This window comes from Apostichopus japonicus, chromosome 18 (assembly GCF_037975245.1).
Source record: "Apostichopus japonicus isolate 1M-3 chromosome 18, ASM3797524v1, whole genome shotgun sequence".
NCBI classification, from domain to species: domain Eukaryota; kingdom Metazoa; phylum Echinodermata; class Holothuroidea; order Aspidochirotida; family Stichopodidae; genus Apostichopus; species Apostichopus japonicus.
Window position 1 is genome coordinate 2,851,593 of NC_092578.1, and position 22,390 is coordinate 2,873,982.

Below are 22,390 nucleotides of genomic sequence, written 5' to 3' on the forward strand. Positions count from 1 at the left end.
GTTGTCCTTTAGCCAGCAGTTCCAAGTATATATGTCTATATTGTTCGTAGAGTAAATAAAGTCCATTAGTTGATACAGAGTTAGACTTTGCTAACATTCCTTGTCCTACAATGGAGTATAGGTTTCCGATCTGTCACCCGTTTTGAAAAGAAAAGACCTTCCATGGCTTAATTAGCATAAATACAAAAGAGTCCTGTCCACTTAAAATATTTTTGAAGCAAGTCTAAACAAAATGGATTAAGAACTATACAAACGATTGATAAAACGACTTCAGTAAGTACAAAATAAATGACACGAGGTGTTATAACGTATACTGGTATGTTTCTTAAGAACTGAGTCCTTGTACGTGTTTGAACTAAACCTATAAAAAAAAACTTCGTTCATCATTTCCAGAGGCATTTACATATGTTTGCTTTGTCTGCAATGATGTGAAATAAGAGAAGGTACAACATGCCACATGGATGGAAGCAACTATAGTTGGACGAGAAGACAACCTCTTTCTATCGCAAAGCGAAAAAGAAATTCCAATACCCCTTGATGTACAAATTTATAAATATACATTGTTACAAAGTTAATTGAACTTTATTTTCATGTGGTTATTGAACTTTTCTTGCGGGTATGCCCATCTAAATCTAACCACAGAATATATATATTATTTACGAGAGATAATTTTGTACCCTATATGTCACCATATGCTACTCATGTATACGCCTGAAACTTTTTGGAAGTCTGAAGAATAAAAAAAATAAAAATAAAAAAAACTAGTTCAGAGAGCAGAATTCGAGCCAGGGGTATAGGAAGATTAGTTTACTTGATGATTTGAAGTCACAAAACTTTTTTCATTTCTGAGAAACTATTTTGTATATCCCAAGTAATCATGGAAACTTTAACCACAAACATTTCATCAGGAGAACTAACTCAAAGAAAAATTATCTTTAACTTTTCACGGTTTTGGAAGTTATAATGTGGGATGCAAAGACATGAAAACAGCTGCCGAGAGCAAAATACATTTTTCTTTGAGCAGTTGAGAGACTTCGGATGAAGCTCATGTTTCGCTGACCTCAGGGAGCGAGATACTGTGAACAATATTTATGGTTATATCGATTTGGTAACACCAAATTGGAGAAAAGAATAATCATATTTGTACATCCGACAAGCAATATAGTTAATTAAACCACTAATTCCTTTGTCACAAAATCCCAAAGGCTAATTAACGGGACGTCAGGAAAACAGAAGAAAAATGTATACTCGTTTATAAAACAATCTGTAAAGCCAACCAGTTCAACGGCAAAAATATATTTTAGGAAAATAATTTTCTTGTCATTTTGTTTTTAAGGTTTTCAAGTTTTAGCTTCAATTCACGTTCGTTAATCTTCTTGTTATACAGACTAATGGAGTAGGTTTTCTCTTTACAGGATAAAAGTCATATCGTTCTCATCGGAATGTCCCTTTAACGGCTAAACACGATACCAATCAAGGTTTATCATCCCCTTGCCCCCCCCCCCCAAGAAAAAGGTGCATGCTGTCAAGATAATATTACAATAAAAGTAATATGAGTTTTCTAGAAAAGTAATTAATCAGAGAACAGGCCTTAGCCATTATTTGTTATATAACATGTACTAATAGCCTTGACTTAGATAAACGCAGAGAAAAGAAGATAAGACGAGCAGATTAATAAAGTGTTAGGGATTTTACATATGTTGGTTAATTAATGTATCTGCTGATTTGTCACATTTCTGGAATCAACCCTCGGCTTGATATTACACATATGACATATAATTCTATTATTTGCTTAACAATGCAAATATCTTTGTGTTTAAGGCTCCCTAATATATATATATTATAACAAACCCATGACAAAAATGAAGCTAGGAATGATCAAATAAGCAAATAAAGCAAGACAGAAAAAAAAACCTGACGGAAGGATGGGATAGTCAGTGGTGGGGGCGGGGAGGCGGGGTAGGGGTGATGGGGGGGGGGTTACAGCCCCGTGCCCGGGATCAATTAGAGAGCCCTTGGTCACAAAGCATTCCAAAAAATTGTATTCTCAGTTTCATGATATATTTAAAGAAATGTGAAAACTGAAGTATATTACATGCCATTTTTAAGGACATGAAATATTCTGTATTTGATTGAAATAATATGCTAACTAAGGGCACCAAATGGTCATTGTTACATTAATGTTGTAATGTTATAATGGGTGAATATTAGCCCTACATGACTTGGTAAGAGTGTTGTATAGTATTTTATATATGGCTTTAACACAAAATACAGTTTGAATGAGGTATGGCCTACATTGTATGACGTCATTAAGAAGGTGATAAATCAGAATACAAAATGAAACAAAGTTTTTATTTATTTTGACTGCTAATATATTTATATAGTAACAACCAGGTCTTTGAAAATAACTCCTTTTAAACTTATGATATATATATATATATATATATATATATATATATTAACATTTTACACAGGATATGTTAAAAACTCTTTGTATTAAAACGACACACTTTTCAGTTGGTTCGGGTATAACACTGTGTTATTGTATAAACTGAATGTACTGGTGGATAATTATATATGTACTGATTTATAGAGTAAAATTTCCGGCGATTTCTCCATTAAATTATACGTCTATATTAATTAGTTAATTAATTAATCAATTGCATCTATATCTGATGAATTACCGGGCGTATACAACTATCAATGTTGACATTGATATACCTCGGACGGAGAGCGGGTGGCTTAGAGTACAAATGGTTTGGGCCATCGGGTTCAAGGGACTGTAAATATTTCGAAGAAAGAAAGAACTTTAAATAGCGATGTATTTTACAAGATCGCCAGTTTTGTAAATTTTAAGCAGCTTTTGGCGTTGATTATTTACCCTAAATTAAAATATTAATATTCCACAACAAGGTAGATGAGTTGCTTGGCTCGTCAATATTTCTTTTAAATAATGCTAAGAAAGTCCAATCATTTGAAATATTCAATAGAAAAATATTATTAAAGCTATATACGAAAAATATTTAAGGTTAATTGGAGAAGTAAACTTTCAATGTACTAATAATGACGAGCAAGCATGCAATCCCCTCTAGAGATATCTAAACAGGAATGACCGTTAATTTAGCAGAGAAATGGTATCTGCACAGAATTATCCATTATCCCCTATAAAGAGAAATTTCCAAAACAAAATATCTACTACTATAACCTTGATGGGTGGGTATAAAAGTAACAAAAATAAACTTCGAATCCAAATGGTTGCCTTATTCACTCTTTGAAGATGTCCAGGATGATCACTGTATTGGGGACATTCTTCTGCCTTTCGAGGACTTTATTTTGCCTCTTGAGGACATTCTACTGCCTCCGCCCTCCTGTGAAGTGAAGTCTTACAAATATAGCTCTAAAATAGATCGGAACCTCTTAACTGTAAGAGTGAAATTTACTCCACAATAGCTTGATCAATATATATACATCATATCTATTTGTGATATGGTCTTGCTTGTGTATATTTGTGTATATTCTTGACGCTGCAGAGTGAACCCCTGTTCCAGCTTTTTTTATTAATGTAATTCAAAGAATTTCAATAATAATAATAGCATGTAATAAGTATGTATATGTAATATTTAAGTATATGTAATAATTAAGTATATGTAATAATTACAAACATTTACATTATATTTATACTCTATTTACATAATACTATTAAATTCTCGTAATATCATAACATCCATCATATCTTTCATCTGATTTGATTTTTTTTAAAGTAACACGACAAACAAAACACATAGTGAAATTAGAATCAGGCAAAGTGTTCCTATTTTGAGCAGTAATTCGATAAATTCGCTATTTATTAATTTATCTTTCCAATCAAAACTAACGATATAAATTTACAAAAACGGATTTTCAATTTCATATACATACATAATTTTTTTTACAAATCAGCATCGCTCTGCAATTCTTCTTGATATTTAGTTATGACTGACTTGGATCAATTTCCAAACTTATAAATTATCTCCAGGCAGAAAAGTTGACATTAGTAACTCAGTCAGAAAGTTATTTTGTATGTTTCGAGAGAGCACTTTAACACTTAAAAATACATTATTCGGAAGATCCTATCGGCGAAGGTTTCTTTAACTTCAAAGAAACTTTGACAGAACGGGTTAATTCTCATTCTACAACACAATGAAAGCTTATTTACAATGAATTATTTGTTGTTGGTTTTATATGTGTATACGCATATTCGTGTTAATTAGTATTGTAATGAGCTTTCCAACCTTTGAAGTAATCCGGAACTGCGCCAAATCCAAGGTTAAAGAAATAGAGTTGACAGTATACAGAAGAAGTAGAAGACAAAAAAAAAACCCTTCTTGTCGAAGTGCATAAATGGCATAAACTCAAGTTCAATTTCACTATTCGGTACAAACCGTATGTGAAATTAAGATGCACATATCTCGGAAAACTGCATATATAGGTATTGAATGGAATTTCACCATAATGCATATAGATCATCAAAATACCTGTTTGCTGCCCCCCCCCCAATGAAATTGACCGGAAGTGTTCAACTTGACTGCTAGGTGAGAGTCTCAAATGTTGTACTTCCGGGTCGGGTCAATGACTCGAATGTGCTACTCGCCGGTCTTCCAAGTCCTCTAGAACCGTGACTTCGTGTACTGACCTGAATTGAAGAGATGAATTCATAAAAAAAATTAAAACAAATGTATAAGTTAAGCAGAGGCGGCGGGTCCAGGAATGTAGACGTAAACTTATGCAAATTTAGGCAATAAATTAGGTCTGTAAGAGGTCTAAGCGCAAGGTTGTGCTATTAACTTTCCTTTTTTTCTGGGACTGAGTTAGGAAGGTGTCGTCCACCCACCGAACCCCCCCCCCCCCCACACACACACACTCCCCTCATTGGGTCCGCGCTCGTTAAGTGGATAACAGCGCGAAAAAAGGACAGATTAAGTACCAGCATGCACATGCCTGCATTCGCCCCTTTTATAAATATATTCAAAAAGTCCAAAATATCAAAGACTGAGAATTCCGACTAGTTCATTTAACCACAATCAAGCTGTTTGGAAAGAGTAATGCAACATGGTTGAAACAAAGAAGACAACCAACCAAACGATTAGCACGATTTCTTCTGAAGACAAAATAGCTGAATAGTGGAAAGAATTCATTATAACACGTCATAATGTAGTGGGTGACGGGGTGGGGTGTAGTTCGTGGAACCAATACGTGACATTAGAGTGAAACATGACCTATTTATCGGAAGTATGTCACGCTGGATTTGAAACATATTCGTCTCATGTTATCACAGAAAGTAATATTTGAATTTATCTGTCGAAGAAAACGGGGCAAAGGGGGGCCTCGTTCAGTCAGTAAGTGTGTTGCTGACGTTACGATGGTCGGGTTCAGTCAGGTCTCAGTCGGGCAGTTTGTGGCCGATTTAATTACCTATCATTGCAAACTTATCGTTTGGTAGTTATTTGGAATTTGGAGAAGAAAAAAAAAACTTGCAAGCTTCTCCAAAGTTTGTCGCACCGTTCGTCCATCTACTTAATGTTGATTTTGTTTTGCGAATGATATACTCTTGTCGTTTATGTAGTTATACACATGGCGTCAGTCAGCAGTGAATGCAAAATCAAATTTCATGACAAACCTGTTGAATAATCCCATTCTAAATCACGTGCAATTAATCAAGTGTCAAATTATGCACGCTATTGCTTGGAAACACTTCTCAGCCGGGAGGCCAGGTGTTTTAGAAGAAAAACGATCATGTTATAACAGATGGACAATAAAAAGAAAACGATTTCTTACAGACTATACTAAGAAAAGGTTAACCCCAGAGTATGAAGTAACACGACCTATTTATCGGAATATGTCACGATGGATTTGAGACGTGCAATTGTTAGGTGAACAACGTATTAATCTCACTTCATTTTGCAAAAGGTGGAAGTGTTTACGCATAATCACATATGTAATGTTCTTTTTATACCTTCCACAGGCGGTGATTACTATACCGTTGATAATGCACGTAATGTTCTGTTATGATATGTCATGATCAAATTGCAATTGGCATCCGTGCTACAGTATACCAGATTAATACTGTATTACAATGTGTGTGTGTGTGTGTACATTATATATATATATATATACATATATATATATATATATATATATATATATATATATATACATCCAATGCATTTAATGCATACATTATCAAGCTTCATTTCAACTGTAAAAAGGGTAAAAGGTCAAGGGTTAATAGATGTTAAACTTTCTGATTTGTTTTTAGATATGATTAATATTTATATGATAAAGTGCCATGCATATATATATATATATATATATATACATATATATATATATACATATATATATACATATATATATATATATATATATGTATATATATATATATATAAATATATATATATATATATATATATATATATATATATATATATATATATATATCAATACATATATCAATTTGTCTCATTCCCATATCATATATATATATATATATATATATGTATAGGCTATATTCATCTCTCATTTATATACGGTATCCAGTGAAATCATTGCTAGACGTGCGGCTATATGAGTCGAATGTAATACCCCTTGCAAGCGAGTTATCTCATTAACTTGTCACGTGTTAGGTAAATAACGATCGATCATTGCTACTGATAAAGTTAATCATGAAATCGTGACAATGTATTCAGGAATAAAGTACGGAATTAATATCTATTCAAATTAGACGTGGGTATACATTGATGTCATGATATGACGCGAATCCGTGACAGTACCATGGATATCTAGGACGGTGCAAAAAGATCTAATTCCGAGACATGTATATTGGTTCAAGAAAACTCTTTATTTTGGGATATAAGTTTATTTATATAAGGAATACGGCAATTCATATTCGGTCGGTCCTATTTGATTTTGTAGATGCCTTTCATCTTTGGAAGTTTTGGTGGGCATGCTGGCCTATACACATTATAATGTTTAGCCTATTATAGTTTGAGTGGTCATGAGTTGGTTTTCAGTATACTGACTTTTGATCAAGTATTTGTATAACTATTGTATGCAACCTTAGTGTGAAGTGATGCGAATATGTTTCACACCAGCACATACAAGTACATCATGCGCAGAAGCAGGGATAGGTTGAGATGAACACCTCCCCGCCCAACCCCTTTTTCGTCAAATTCTCACACACAAACTTAAAAAAGGTATTAGCACAACCCTGCCTTTAGATAGTATAATATAAATCATTCATAGCCACAAGTACATAACCCTGTGTTATCATGTCATGTACAATAACATGAGATGGTTTAGTGATGCGAGTAAGTTTACACACTGGTGCGCGCACATCCAGAACCAGGAGAGTTAATGATGTATGTTAACTCACATGCAAAAGCACATGCAAGCATACGTACTCTATCCATGCACCACAACACCAAGGCATAAAGTGATGCCCTAATGATTTACTTTTAAGCACATAACCCTATATCCTTTACTCTGTTCAACGTAGGCTACCTCCGACGTATATGAGAATATTTAAAAGGACCAGCACAGAAAAATTCAAATACTTTTTGAGCTATACTCGAATCAGTGTACTATATTAAAACCCCTAAAACTTGAAAGGTTTTTCTTTCGTTATTTATGAATGACGTCACCTACCTATCTCCATTCAACATATGCACTCCAAACATCCTAGCCTACAGTTCAGTACTGCGCCCCCACTGACCCCACTTTAGGGTCAACGCCCACTTCCACTTCCCTTCCAAAATTCTCTACCCTGATTCTCTGAAGGCTTACTACTACAATATAGAACGTCTCACTTGTATTGATTCATTCATTAAATTTGCCGTTCATCATGACGAGGTTAATCCTTACATCTGATGTCGACGTGATCATTGAAGTCCTTCTCATCGGTGTGTCCATGAAATTCACCCAGATTCTCCACTTCCTCTTAATTAATACACGAACCTAGAAAATGAAACAGAAAACGTCATAAATAGTTTTTTTTTTTCAAGGAGCTGACTTTTCATGACCGATCATGATCGTTATTTATAAAAAAAAACGTAACTCAATCCACGTGGGGAGGGGGTGGGGGGGGGGAGGGCGGAAACACTAGTTATTTGAGAGATAATATAGGGTTGAAAATGTAGAAGGGTGTCCTTTCTTAGTTTGATCAATTTAAAGTTTTATATTTTACGTAATAAAAATCAAAAACTGTATTTATGTTGATGATCAAGTACAGAAATCTTCGTCTATATAGCTACCGCTCTGGGTTATAACTATGCATGACTCGAGGCAATAAAAGTCACGTGACTCGAGCAGGTTCGTCAATATTTTGCCCTCATAGAGATAGTGCAGTGACTTGAATCAATGATTCGACTCATATCAGAACAGTTACTAGCATAGCTTCGATTGCGCATACTTCTTTTAAAGCGCGTTCGGCTTTGAACCGAAAGGTTGGTGATTGAAGTCCTCCCACGAACGATGAGTTTATGTTTTTACTACGTTTTGTCCATACGGACTTGACGAATCGAACGCGTACAACTTTACACCGATCATCAATTTCACGTGTGTGTGTGTTCGTCGAAATAATCCAACACACTTAGACATATACAGTTAACACCACAATCCGTTAATTTACAAATATGTCTTCCATCCCCTTTATTCTGATATACAAAGTAAGCTAGGCTATAGGCACATCTAACTATGAAAGTGTGTTAGTTCTATAGGTCAGCTTTTGCGGGCCACAATGAAAATGTTGTACCAATTCATGGGCTAGCTGGAACACTTTAGGATGTACCCTCCGTGACAAATATTGACATATTATTATTAATTAAAGCAAACATCAAAAAGTACCGTACGTACTTTTGTTCATCTGTTTTGTCTCTAGGATAGGATTTCTTCTTTATCAATCGATCAATCAATTAATCGCTCAAAGTCATCGTCTACCATATAGTTACATCATAGTCATAAGGTGAGTATACCAGTACAAATGCATGAGGGTGAGAAACCGAGTACAAATCTATAAGGGTGAGTACCGGTACAGGCAGCTATGCGAGGGTACGAGTCTGATTAAGGATTCACTACAAGTCTGCGAACCATCCATATAGTACTATATGGACTGTTCGCAGACTTGAAATGAATCCGTATAATCAGCATGTTTGATGCGTACTTATATAAAGACATTATAGAGACAAGACGGAGACGAATTCTCCTCTTTACAAGATTGAGATGACTTCATACCTCCTTGTTTAAGAAACAGAAGAGAAGAGCGACAGCAAATCCTTGGAACGAATAGAAGAACGATATGCCGACGTGGTAGATAACAATGACTGTTGGTGGGCTGGTAGCTTGCGGATGAGGAAGACGCCAAAGAAGATGGCTGATGCCCAGAAGAGGCAGGAGAACAAACAGCGCCTTCACTGCTTTCCTGTGGTAGTTACAAGTTTAAAAGTAAGCTGCAGTCTATGTTACCTTCAGTAGGTGAATAGAGTTGCAAGAGGGTGTGGTGTCGTGGGGTATAGGCAATGTTTAATGTCTGTAACTAATATATCATCCATTGTTGAAACATTGTCGCCCTGCATGGGCACTTTATCATATAAATATTAATCATATCTAAAAACAAATCAGAAAGTTTAACATCTATTAACCCTTGACCTTTTACCCTTTTTTCTCATTTGAAATAAAGTATGTAATGCATTGTTATATATATATATATATATATATATTATAACACATATATAACACATGCATTAAATGCATGCGTTGTTAAGCTCATAGAATAATTTAGAAAGTGGGAATTTCTTGATTTTAAATTAGCAAAATATAGCACCATTTTACATCTAAAAATACCCTTACTCGTGCCAGAATACCCCTCCCTACTAAAGTGAACAGGTCCATAATAGATACTTATTTTTGCCCCTCCCAAAAGATTACCCTGGATTAATTACTTCTAGCCCCACCAATCTGTAACTCCATCTGGGACCCCTGAATCATTATTTATTTACTTTTTTATTGACGGATATAGCATTCACACAAATGTAAAATTGACCTACCTTATGACTTGTGTTTCACCAGAATTGTTATTTTTTAATTTGGTCACCAAGACATAAATGATGTGAAGAAGGAACACGCTATTTAGCTGTCGAAACAAAATAAAAAGCAGAAACCAAAAAAAAAAAATAGATAAAACCTTGATTAACCGAATTGTTTATAACATCACATATCACCTATATCATATATCACTTATAGTACCATCACATATCACATATAATATCATATAATATCACATTTAATATACAGAGTCACTCGCATTGATAATAAACATTTATTTCAACAAGAGTTTAGACCTCGTTCGCCATTTTTGAGCTACGCTTGTCATCTATGATTTTCTCTCATTCTACTGAGTTGGAGATAAATATGTAATTGAAACAAAAGAACTTATAGGCTATAGCAAAAAAAACATAAGCACTGGCGTATCACATCACCATGCATGTCAGACGATTATTTTGAATTCTTTTCATTTTTACATTCGTTAGATAACATTGAAAAGGTTGTTGAATAAATTTATCGATGAATAGGTTTCAGACTTCAGTTGAATGTTAGCTAAAATGAAATGAGTAACATGACAAAAACAACCCGGTTTTTATTTTTTTTTACTAGAAATTTTAGTCCACCTCTCAATGTCAAATAGGAAAATGACATCCACTAGCGAGTGACAGGATGATCACTCCAATTCAAATTTTTGACGGTGAAATGAGACCTTTAAAACTGTAAAACCCCTTTTTCTCTTCCGTCTTTTAAAGAAAAAAAGCTGTTGACGAGTCTTAAGAAAACTAATTTAATTTGAGTTTTTACTTACAATAAATATGATATCTCTAGGAATTTCTATTAGTGCTAAGTAGTAGGGCGAGTCAGTATGAAGAGGCCAGCATCTGAAGAAAGAAAAAAATGATGATATTCTTATTACAAATTTATAAATTCACGTTGGATGTCAAGGCGTTCATGTAACATTACACTGTTTCATAATATTAATATTCTTATTGTTGAAGGCATACATTGATCAGCTTTCTTTTTTTTTATGGAAAATCGAGGAATTTTATACATAAACAAAATCTTGTACGAAAGAAAGAAATAATAAATCCATGCGAAAAAGATGACGTAGAATTTTGAATAAGATATCTTACACAAAGTGACAAGTTTGTCTACTTTTTCACTACAGTGGCGACAATGTATCAATTATACGCTAAGCGACCCTGGGATATTCTTACATATCTTGATCAAAAATTGTAAATTTAAACTTGAAGGGTTTTTACACATTGACAGGCAGACAACGTGCATGACGTCACAAATCTCAAACCAATACTGTTATATATTATTTGATACTGAAATGGTAGATGTAATAATATTGTAGCAATCACAGACGCTCACGACGTAATTCGTATAATAATTTAAAGGGGCGTGTGAGGGTGTGTATCCGTACCCTTTCAACCCCCTCCCAACCCCAACCCCAACCACACACACACACAAGTACTTATTATCACAGCCTTGTTGAAATAGACCGCCTAATTATCGACCTAATTATGGACCCTAAATATACACCAGAATGAACCATTTCATTTCCAACATTTTAAACTTTTTCTGCGAGAGGGAGGGGGGAGCAGGGAGAGACTCCAACACCCCCTATACGGGAGTCGGTTCCACCGATCTCGGGGACACACACCCTCAGTTTTAATAACCTGGGTCCGCCAACGTATACCGAAGGACCACCAGTTCACTCCGCAACATACCGAGCTAACTTGTCAGCATAACTCACAGCTTCCAGCAAAATACTGTCATAATCTGAAGGCTTTATATACTGATATCGGAGATGGCCAAATTCGTTTTCGTCGAAGAGAGGATAAAATAAAGGGATGACTCTTGTTTCAAATGATGGTTTAAGTTAAAAGTAAGTCACACATGACACACATGAATGTTACCTTGAATATGTTGCGAACATTGCAATCGACCAAGCTAACACAAACGGGATCGGGAGAACTGCAGAGTATAGAAAAGAAAAAAAGATAAATTGTGTATCAAATACTGAAAGATGTCGGTAACTTTTCTTTAAAGTGCCTTTTACTTTTACATTCTGCTGGCACCACTCGCATCATTAAAGAAAGGATAAGCTATATTAAACCATAGTTTAGGCCATTTGCAAATTCTCAACAAGAAAAGATGATGAAATTTAACATAAGGAACGTGAAACAATAAAAATATTACATTCATTATGTGGGAATAAAGACAGCCAACCCGCTTTGTAAAATATTTTATAACAGGCGAACAGAAACTTGACTTTGCTCAAAGTTTGAAGCTATAGTGGATATTAAAATATCTTAACAATGCATTTTAATGAACTATATATATATATATATATGTATATATATTATAGCTTTGTTTCTGGAAATTATATACGTACCCCATGCAATAATATAGTAACGGATAAAATTTGGTCTTCCAAATACTGCTGATGATATGAGCGTGTTCAGGTACAAGCCTTCCACAAACATCCATGCGAACGCACAGAGCGTACTGTAAGTACTAACAATGTGCAACGCTTCACATAAACCCAGCTGTAATGTAATATGTAAATTACAATTAATGACGTCAAAAGATCATTCTATTTTCATGTACTTTATTCACTGTTTTACAATAGCATCGGAAGATTATGTCAATATATACATTCTAATTAAAAGATTGAAAATTAACTGTACAGTTGTTATAGTGATTATGACTGAATGTTAAGCCGGGCAAAAAAATATCGTTATATAGGTCATTAGTACTGACATTTACAAGCTTAGCATGCTAAGAATCTCTCAAATGAAAAAACAAGTAGAAGAAGACAAAGGAACACAAAGAATTCAAAGGAAATCAATGGTCTATAAAAACAACTTGTTAAGAGTAATTTAGAACGTATAGATGTATTAATTTAGCTTGACATACTATAGTAAAGACAACACAAGCCAAAATACAATAATTGAAAGATTCCCTCTCTGCTTAATTGAAAGCGCAACACATGAAAAATGCTTGAATTCACTTATACACTACAACAACCACCGCAGGATCCATAAAATGTAATATTAAATACTATGCAAATGAGGTATTGAATATTCACTATCAAAAGTATGGCACACTATCACTTAACTTTATTTTTTTGTGCCAAATGCGTCGTTGCAATACTTTCCTGCAGGTTCTGAGCTTGAAAAGTTGCTCAGAATCTGCAGGTTTCTAAGTATATAACTTTGTTCAAAATGTATGGATTCTACCCCTTTGTTTAGAATCGTCAGATTTTAAGCGACAGCTTTGTTCCCAAATTACCTGCATATTCTAAGCCTACAACTTCGTGATAATTAAAATTGTTTATAGTCTGAACACATCGGATCACTTTTGGTCTTGTGAAGGGTAAACGTAGAGGCAGCATGATTTCAGACCTTAAATTTGCTTTTATCAGAAAAGAAAGAAAAAAAAACATTAAACATACTAATAAAGAAGAAAGACTCACAATATTGTCAGCTGCTCGAAAATCATTTCCCGCTTTATATTTGAGGATGTTGTTAATATCAAACACGACATCTATGGTGAGCCGAATCAACAACGCTGTGAATAAATGCACGTGGATCTTCGTCCGGTTGCACTTCAAAGACCTGATGAAGGAAATAATAGAATAGATAGATGATCTTTGAAGATGTTTTCGTCTTTATCGTCATCATCATTGTCATCATCGTCATTATCATTGCCATCGTCATCGTCATTGTCATCGTCGTCATCGTCATCGTCATCGCCATCGTCGTCGTCGTCATCGTCATTGTCATCATCGTCATTATCATTGCCATCGTCATCGTCGTCGTCATCGTCGTCGCCATCGTCGTCGTCGTCATCGTCATTGTCATCATCGTCATTATCATTGCCATCGTCATCGTCATCGTCATCGTCATCGTCGTCGTCGTCATCGTCATTGTCATCATCGTCATTATCATTGCCATCGTCATCGTCGTCGTCATCGTCGTCGTCGTCGTCTTCATCGCCATCGTCGTCGTCGTCATCATCGTCGTCATCATCATCATCATAATCACCATCATCAGTATCATCATCATCAGTATCATCATCATCATCATCATCATCATCATCATCATCATCATCATCATCATCATCATCATCATCATCATCATCATCATCATCATCATCAGTATCAGCAGCAATTTCACCAAACGTGATGAGTGTTATTCCACACTAGAGCCCAATTGATCAGACTAAACACCTTTCTAGACTTTTACTTCTAATGCAGGACACGTATCCCATAAGCTAATGACACCATTAGATTAGCTATATTTCGCGCAGCAAGTAAACACGTTTCATTTATAGGTTTTGATCACATATCAAAAGTAGATTGAATAAATCTCATCCAAGCCTCCCCACCCACCCCCCCACCCCCACCTCCTCCCTCCTCCACTTCAATATTCAGTGGTGTTGAAATTGCCTCCAAATGGCGGTACCAGGCATGTGTAAAAATCATTGCCGAGTTCTTTTCCTTCCTCAAGTCAATACCTACTATCCCTCGAATTTAGTCCCCCCCCCTTTCCCCTCTCCCTTCCCTGATTAGATCCCTCAACCCCTAAGAAGAGAACATTGCTAGGTTCATTATCACATGTGATGAATACTAATATGAAAAAGTGTCTGGCCAACGACATTCGTATTTATTGGATTAAATTATGACGTAATCACTAATTAACGTTTAATTGACGATGCACGATCTTGGAAGGGATAATTTGTTTCGGTAATTTTAATCAATGGCGGCAATACTGTTTGGTTAACAACGCTATATAGGTACGTTTTGTGTTTGTTTATTTGTCAACTTATAACACAAGAATAGCTGTATAGTGACGTAGCAGGAATATCTAAACATTAGACACGATGATTCATTCATTTTTATACTTTACCTGAAAGACGCAAAGATGACAAGGGCGAGAAGTAAACTGAGCCAGGATATCAAGGAACCGGTTAACCGGATTATTCGACCAATCGCTACAATAAGCAGCAAAAACTGTAAAAGAGAAAAAAAAAACATAAAACATAAACCAGACATCATATATTAATAGAATTAGGTGAAGTATAGGTATTATCCAGTGTGGTGGTTGCTGAATGAGTGTTGTAAATCATGAAGTCTATTACTGTACCTTTCTGACTCACGCCGTCCCTCCATCCATCCCCTGGCGCAATCCCTCCATTCCTTCACCCATCCCCTACCCCGTCCCAAAGAAAATGGATGACATAGGGATCTCCAACAGCTATGACCAGGAGAGCGTAGTTGGGATAATACTATACGGTACATAGTATAAGTTCTCTTTATTATTTACTCAATTAATTATGCAATTTTTTTCTTCTCATTTAATTGGAATTGAGAAACCTTTTCAAGGTGGTAATGGATTGAATCCTTAAGAAGAGAAATAAATAAAAACATCCATGGTTGACAATGTGACAATTTCTAGTCATCCATATTTACTTGGAGGGGCATAGGCCTATGGTATGATTCGAGAGTAATTAGGTCCATCTATTTTTAATTGTTTGTTAATTATTCTTCTCATATAGACATCATCTATTACCAACGATCACGAAAAAAAATACATTGATTTTAACAATTAAATTTCAATGCTTGAAATTAAGAAATATATTAATAATAACATTTCTTACGTCGTGTTGTTCCGTACTTGATGGGGGTATCGTTACACGAGAAAATTCTCCTTTAATACAGCTATGCATGAAGACGTCTTCCCATTGTCCATCAGGCTGACACAACCTCTCAAAGAGCTCTAAAGAACGACAAAATATTTACAACAAAAAAAGAATAAAATATTCCAAAAATTTAAATACTCGTTAAAAAAAAATAAAATCGTAAAAGAAATCACCCGCATTCAAATAGTAAAAAAAAATTAAGTGTTTTTAAAAATTTTATGAAAGAAGATCGGAGAGTTTGAGCCTAAAGTTGTATTTCACATTAAGTTTAGTTAAGTCAAGTTAAGATTAAGACTAAAACACGTTTCATGTCACTGTTTGCAATACCGCAATTATCGCTTCACCTGTATCGATATACAGCCATATAGGACACAATGCAAACGTCTGGACAATACAACGACACATGCGTTATTGTAAATCATACTTCCTTACATAAAACTGATTTTCATCTACAGAAAGAAAACATTTCATTCACCCCCCCCCCCGACCCCACCCCCCCCCGTCAGTTCATCGACGAGTCTGCTCCATAGGAATGGTTTCTCCTTTGTTATTTTACTTTAATTACAATATAATCCGATAAGGAGAGCTAGACTTAACCACAATTTGTAGGACAAGATTCAAAATGTTGACAAATTAATCCCTATAGGTGATATTTGAAATTTGGATTATTCAAGAATTTTTTATCTGATTAAGATCAGGTCTTTTTCATGCAGCAATAGCTAAAGGGGGTCGATATGTATATCCAGAGACCAATTATTGTTTTCTATCGATACGTTCTATATTAAATGTAAAGCCGTTGACGGTTTTATTTAACAACAAAGGTTTTTTTGGTCTTTTTGTGCAACAGACAAAGGGTAACAGGAGTTATATGTCAAGACAACGCAATCTACTGCTAGTTTATCTGATTCTGTGATCGCTGAAAAAATTACTTTCAGATAAAAACCTATTTTATAAGTAGGACGCTGAAAGAAAAGTAGTTTTTCAGGTCAAAAAAGGTTGCGATTTTATACGTTCGGTGCTCAACAAGATATCAAGCACAAAATAATTTTATGTTCCCTAATATTTAGAACAATACCACGAAAGAGTCAGTTAACCCTCGATAATAAGTGTCATATATGAAGAAGAAAAAATTAATATTAGCCTCATTTTTCAAATCATATTTTCACATTTGATAACTTTGTGTAAGAGGCGGCAGAGACCTTGTGAAATCGGAATAGAGGGAATTACCCTGTGCCCTCAAAGTCTTGGGGATCGGGTTGCATTAATATCAGTCAACAGTTCATATCCAATTAAGACCTCGGAGGGTGGGTGGGTGGGAGGGGGAAGGGGATTAAGTGGCCTTCAGCCAATTTAAGTCGCCTACAGTCAATTTAAGTCATTAGGTCTTCGTTATCTCCAAAAATATGGTAAAGAGTTAGATAATGGTCACCCATTGTTATCTTTAGCTTGACCTGAGATGTCCATCGCTGTATCGTTTGTACACTGTGCTGTTGGTATTGACCGCAGCTGTATGTACTGACTGTACACTAGTGTTTAATTACCGACGGTATAGCAAGCTGTGTGTGTATTTTCTGGGATCGATGGTGGTGTCTATACACTTCTGTTACACCTCATTCAAAACTAGGACAGATTACCGGCATTAGAAGTTTCTTTTTGCGCGGGTCTTCACACCCTTTAAAAGCAGTTTAATAATTTCGGAAAGGTCAACGGGAAAGGTCAAGGGGTTATAGATGTATTATAATACTCACGCGTTGGGTCTGTGAAAGGCGTGTCAGGACAAGGCTGATTCGATATGGTTCCGTTTGCTGTTTCTGGCCAACAGACTACATCATAATCATAATCTTTACATACTTCCAGACACAGTAAATCTTAAAAAGAAAAAAGGAACAAATATATATAAAAAAGGAAATGTTAAGATCTTTCGTCTTTATCGGTTGCATGATGTTTGAGTGAAAATAATGGCATTTCTAAGAAAAACTTAATAACATAAAAAAAAAACTCCATGCTAGAGATCAATCAGATGTCAAAGTGGTTCAATTCTTTGGTTTGTCCGTAACTCAAGATGTCGTAGATTTTATTTTATTATAGCCTATTTTGACTGACCAGAGAGTCGGCCAAACCCGGAAGTAGGTGGACTGTGATATCAATAGTGTAGATCTTCAATAGCTTTCTTTTCCACAATAACCTTCCTGATTGATTTTATCTCTTTTCTTTTCAAATATGATGCATTTTTAATATTTGCTTAATGACGGTCAATGTTCTCTTTATCAAGGATTTGTTTTTACGAAAATGCAACCTATATTTTGTAGAAATATATTATCTTGCCTTCATTTATCCTGCCGTTGCTAAATGCATTCACAAAATATCACAAATTTTGAAAAATTCATATCTTCGTAATCGCCGTAACAAATGCCCATACAATGAATGGCTGATAAAAAGTTCAAATGTGATTGCGGAATCACTTGGGAGGGGTGGGGTGAGGGAGGGGTGGAGTGAGGTGAGGTGAGTTGAGGCCGTATTCTAATAACTGCGATCGTTGTCATAAAATAGGACATGAGATTAATTTTAAATCGTATAAACCAACCGACTCCTCGGATTGGTTATACAGGTAAAAGCCTATGAAATGCTAATAACTATGTATGCTTTCATTGGTTAGTGTGAGTATACAGCGAAGAGATGATATTACAAGTGTACGCAAACTGACCTTTTGAGACATAATGTACCAGTAACCATTGAAGCTGTCAAATATAGGCCTATAGATATGCGGCATACATAAAGTGGACATAAGACATATTTAAAATCTCCTCTAGGGTTGAAGATCAAATTTAGACAGCCAGAATTTACCAGAACTATATGCCTACGAATTTGATGATTTTTGATAATTCAGTTATGAACAAAGCCGACCATTCAACACAAATCGCATTAATCCTCGGCTAAAGACTCGTGTTACAAAGTCCGCTAGACTTTGCTGTATTCTGTAGTATAAAATGTCAAGGTATAATATCACCTTAATCCCCCGATGACAAACGTTTATATTTATGGGGGCGGGCGGGGGGGGGGGGTTATGGGGGAAAGTTACAATAGTTTTATTTTTTCAGCATTCTGTTTGAGTTCAAGGTTTACCAATGACGTGGCATGGACCTTGGTGGAAGGGTGTCCTGCATGGGATCAGAGGAGCGGTATGATCCTCCCACGACTGAATGAAAAAGAACAACAACGAAAAGGCAAGGGAAATAGTATGTCTATGGCCTAGTTTATCCACCATAAGCTTGCTTATAGCAGGGTTATTTCCAAGGGGTAAGTGAATGGGGGTTGGATTTGTTGCATTCTTTCTCTCTTTTCTTACTTGTTTTTAAGTTCGTATTTTGTTTTAATTTTTTTCTTCTTTATGTTGCTTCCTACGACCTGATGATACTACAGGCAAGAAGTATTTTTCTTCGTTTCACAAATCGTTTTCACACTTATATAGATTTCGAAACTAGTGCCAGCGACTCACAAATGCTATTATTATTATTATTATCTTTTTTTTTTTTTTCTTCTTTTTTTTTGGCGATGATTTTGGGGACTTAATTTTTTAGCTTTTTCTTCATGTTAGTGAAACCAATTTGCAAAAATGTCGTCGTATTAAAATCGAATGAAAATATAGATTTCTTGCATTTTGAATGATCATTGACCGCGGAAAACTTAAAGAGGATTTCATAGGCAAGTTGATTAGTTCAAACTTGTTGGAGGTTTCACACTCGGTAAACTTGACGGAACATAAAGACAAAAACGCTAAAACAGGCTAAGCTACTTTAATTTGAAACAGTAAAATTTCACCTGTTTAAAGTGTCTGCAGATTTTGTTCTTTTTTCTTAGGAGTGACATATTGCTGAATACTTCTTTATTAGAGCGAAATTGACATGGCGCCACTCTTAAATAGGAGTCAAATAACGAAGAAGAAAAACACATTGACAAAATATCTTCAGTTTCTAGAGCGCGAGTATATTCATGGAGGATCGAGATTATGCTACTTAGCGTTCATTTCATGAAGGAATATAGGAAAGAGCGTAGACTAAGTTGGTTTGTGGCATTTTCACTCTAACTATAGTCGATTATTCTACGCCGTAAAATTGCTAAAATTAGTAACAAAAACGCGCAAAGGATAAGGTACTTACTCGTTCCATTGTCAGCCATCTTGACGATCTGAAGATCAACTTTAGTATGAACCGACGTTACTGAAAGTAAACAGAAAAAAAAAATGCTTATTAAATATGACGTATGGTATATTATATTTATCATAAATTGTCGCGGGCTATTATTTGGAGGGAGGATGGGGTGAGTGCCTGATGGTTCATTATTCTAAGTCAGATTTGTTGTCACATGACTATAGGTTCAAACTTGGATTGGGCGGTGAGAGGCGGGGGTGGGGCAAATTTTGCCACAGTGAAAACCGAAGAAACACATCAATTTGTTTTCGTATTTTGAGACACTCTAGCGGATTCTATTCACCACTTTAGCAGAATTATATACAGTCTACTTTAACGCATGCGGGAAGTTATTAGAAGTGATTCCTTGCTTCGAGCAGTTTAATTCCCGACCTTTACAAGTATAATTCTTTCTATTTCTGGCGGAATCTGGTTAAACCATCGATGAAATCACAAAGCTAGAACTAAACCACTGAGCAATACTAAACGAGATCGTTATCACCGCTATCCTTGAAAAGAACATTAATGCCCTTACTATCGAGAATTTACCGGATCAATCTAAGAGTCTGGTAACTGCATTGAATCTAAAAGAGAGGTAAAAATAACACAGCTGTACCTCCACGCGTGTGTTACATATCGTACAATCATTCATTGTGAACACATATAATCTTTACATATATGGACGATGTGAAGACATACAACACACTTTAGCTGAAAGAACTATATACATTAATGTTTAAGCCAGTGTCTTCAAAGGAACGATATAAAATATATAGTTTTTAGAGAGGTCTAAGGACCGAGTAAAAACCACCATCAAACCTGGAGACTATTATTGTCAAGTCAAGTGCGTTTTGGATTCTGTTTATTGAAAGGCTCGAGTTTAAAAGGAACTAAAATTCCACATAGCACTTGTACCGTTTCCCATTGGACTTTCAGTTCCTGGTGGAACGTTTAACATATCTAAAAAAACAACTGAATAAATTTACATTGTTTACGGATGTTGTTTTGAAAACATCTTAAGGTCAAAGATCGTGTTAATAACGGCGACAGTCGTTTCTACTTGGATAAAGGAAGAGGGGTCGCAATTATCTTATAAACCCACACGTCCGAGTGATCAATTTCTCAATTTTGAGAGGAAAATTTGCTGTCTCTGTTTTAGCGTTCATCTTCGATTACAGCGACTTATTTCAAAGGTAAAGTTTGAGTAGGAAATGACTTCGACGCTCTAAATAAGACAGTTTAAAAATAACTTGCTGGGAAGTTAGGCTGTCGACGAAGTTAGCCTGTTCGGATTTACGTTGAGGCCTACACATAAGGTTTTAACCAGAAAGCGCTATTATGCAACCCATATATTTGTATGTATATAACTTATCAAATCAACGAAAGCGTTACTCATGAATAGTTTTATTTTGTTTCATGCTTTTGAGGTATTTCAAGTCGGGATGCAGAACGCTCCAGTGTTTGATGTATGTAGGTCACTTGTAACAACGCTAGCCAATCAGTTCATGCACAGCACTATTATAACAAAACGATATATATTATAAACTTACTCTGATGCCGGTGTACTGATTTACCATGACGTTTTCGATATATATATATATGTATATATATATATATATATATATATATATATATATATATATATATATATATATATATATATATTTATTTATATATATATATATATATATATTTATATATATATATATATATATATATATATATATATATATATATATATATATATATATATATATTAAACATCTATAATACAGTTAGTATATATATATGTAACAAAATTTAATGAAATATGAACTCAAGACTTTATGAGGGTATCATTATTGAAATTTGAGAATAATGTAATCCATGAAAACATGATACAGAGAATGAAGGGAATAAGATATGACATTTATGCATAAACTAATTATCCACTAAAAAAGTTCACTCATTTCCATAACAAACATTAGTTAGTCTCAGCTGTAGTTCAATGTTCACTTTCGAATCTTACTCCTTCTTATTTCTTTATTTATATACTGAAGCCAGAGTAACCTTAGTGAAAGAACAGTATATATAACACATAACAGATAGACAAAAAAATCTGCTCACAAAACCTGAGGTATATAAGATAAATATAAGATAATATTCCCAACGCGTCTGACAAAACCTCTCTCGTAAAAATGCCGGAACCAGAGGAAAGAGTAACACCTTTTTCCCATCTAGATCATCTCAGGGTCGTGACTATGCAAAATAAAACACACTTATTACTTCAGGGCTATTTTTGACCAGAAGTGTTCCCGCCAAGAGTGTTCCCGCCAAGAGTATATACATTCAAAGTCAGGAGAAAGTACTATTCAGAAGACAATCATTCTACTGGGAATCAATTATCTTTCTAGGATTCAATTAGCTATGTA

At 35.0% G+C, this 22,390-nt stretch overlaps 1 protein-coding gene across 6 annotated transcripts in view; it reads right to left on the reverse strand.

The window, feature by feature from the left end:
• Positions 1-2,380: 2,380 nt before the first annotated feature.
• LOC139958802 (PDF receptor-like) overlaps positions 2,381-22,390 on the reverse strand; it is a 57,094-nt gene continuing 37,084 nt past the window's right edge. For 4 of the 6 annotated variants that reach the window (XM_071956146.1, XM_071956144.1, XM_071956145.1 and 1 more), the window contains 12 exons: positions 19,950-20,009; positions 17,541-17,660; positions 15,751-15,869; positions 15,000-15,103; positions 13,565-13,706; positions 12,482-12,635; positions 12,003-12,060; positions 10,886-10,958; positions 10,080-10,165; positions 9,268-9,454; positions 7,900-7,992; positions 2,383-4,672 (listed from right to left, as the gene is read on the reverse strand). In XM_071956146.1, coding sequence (XP_071812247.1) covers positions 4,568-4,672; positions 7,900-7,992; positions 9,268-9,454; positions 10,080-10,165; positions 10,886-10,958; positions 12,003-12,060; positions 12,482-12,635; positions 13,565-13,706; positions 15,000-15,103; positions 15,751-15,869; positions 17,541-17,660; positions 19,950-19,968 — 1,260 coding nt within the window. In that variant the 5' untranslated portion in view covers positions 19,969-20,009 and the 3' untranslated portion in view covers positions 2,383-4,567. Of the gene's footprint in view, positions 4,673-7,844; positions 7,993-9,267; positions 9,455-10,079; positions 10,166-10,885; positions 10,959-12,002; positions 12,061-12,481; positions 12,636-13,564; positions 13,707-14,999; positions 15,104-15,750; positions 15,870-17,540; positions 17,661-19,949; positions 20,010-22,390 lie in introns of all 6 variants that reach the window. The other 2 variants (XM_071956143.1, XM_071956142.1) reach the window with 2 other exon arrangements.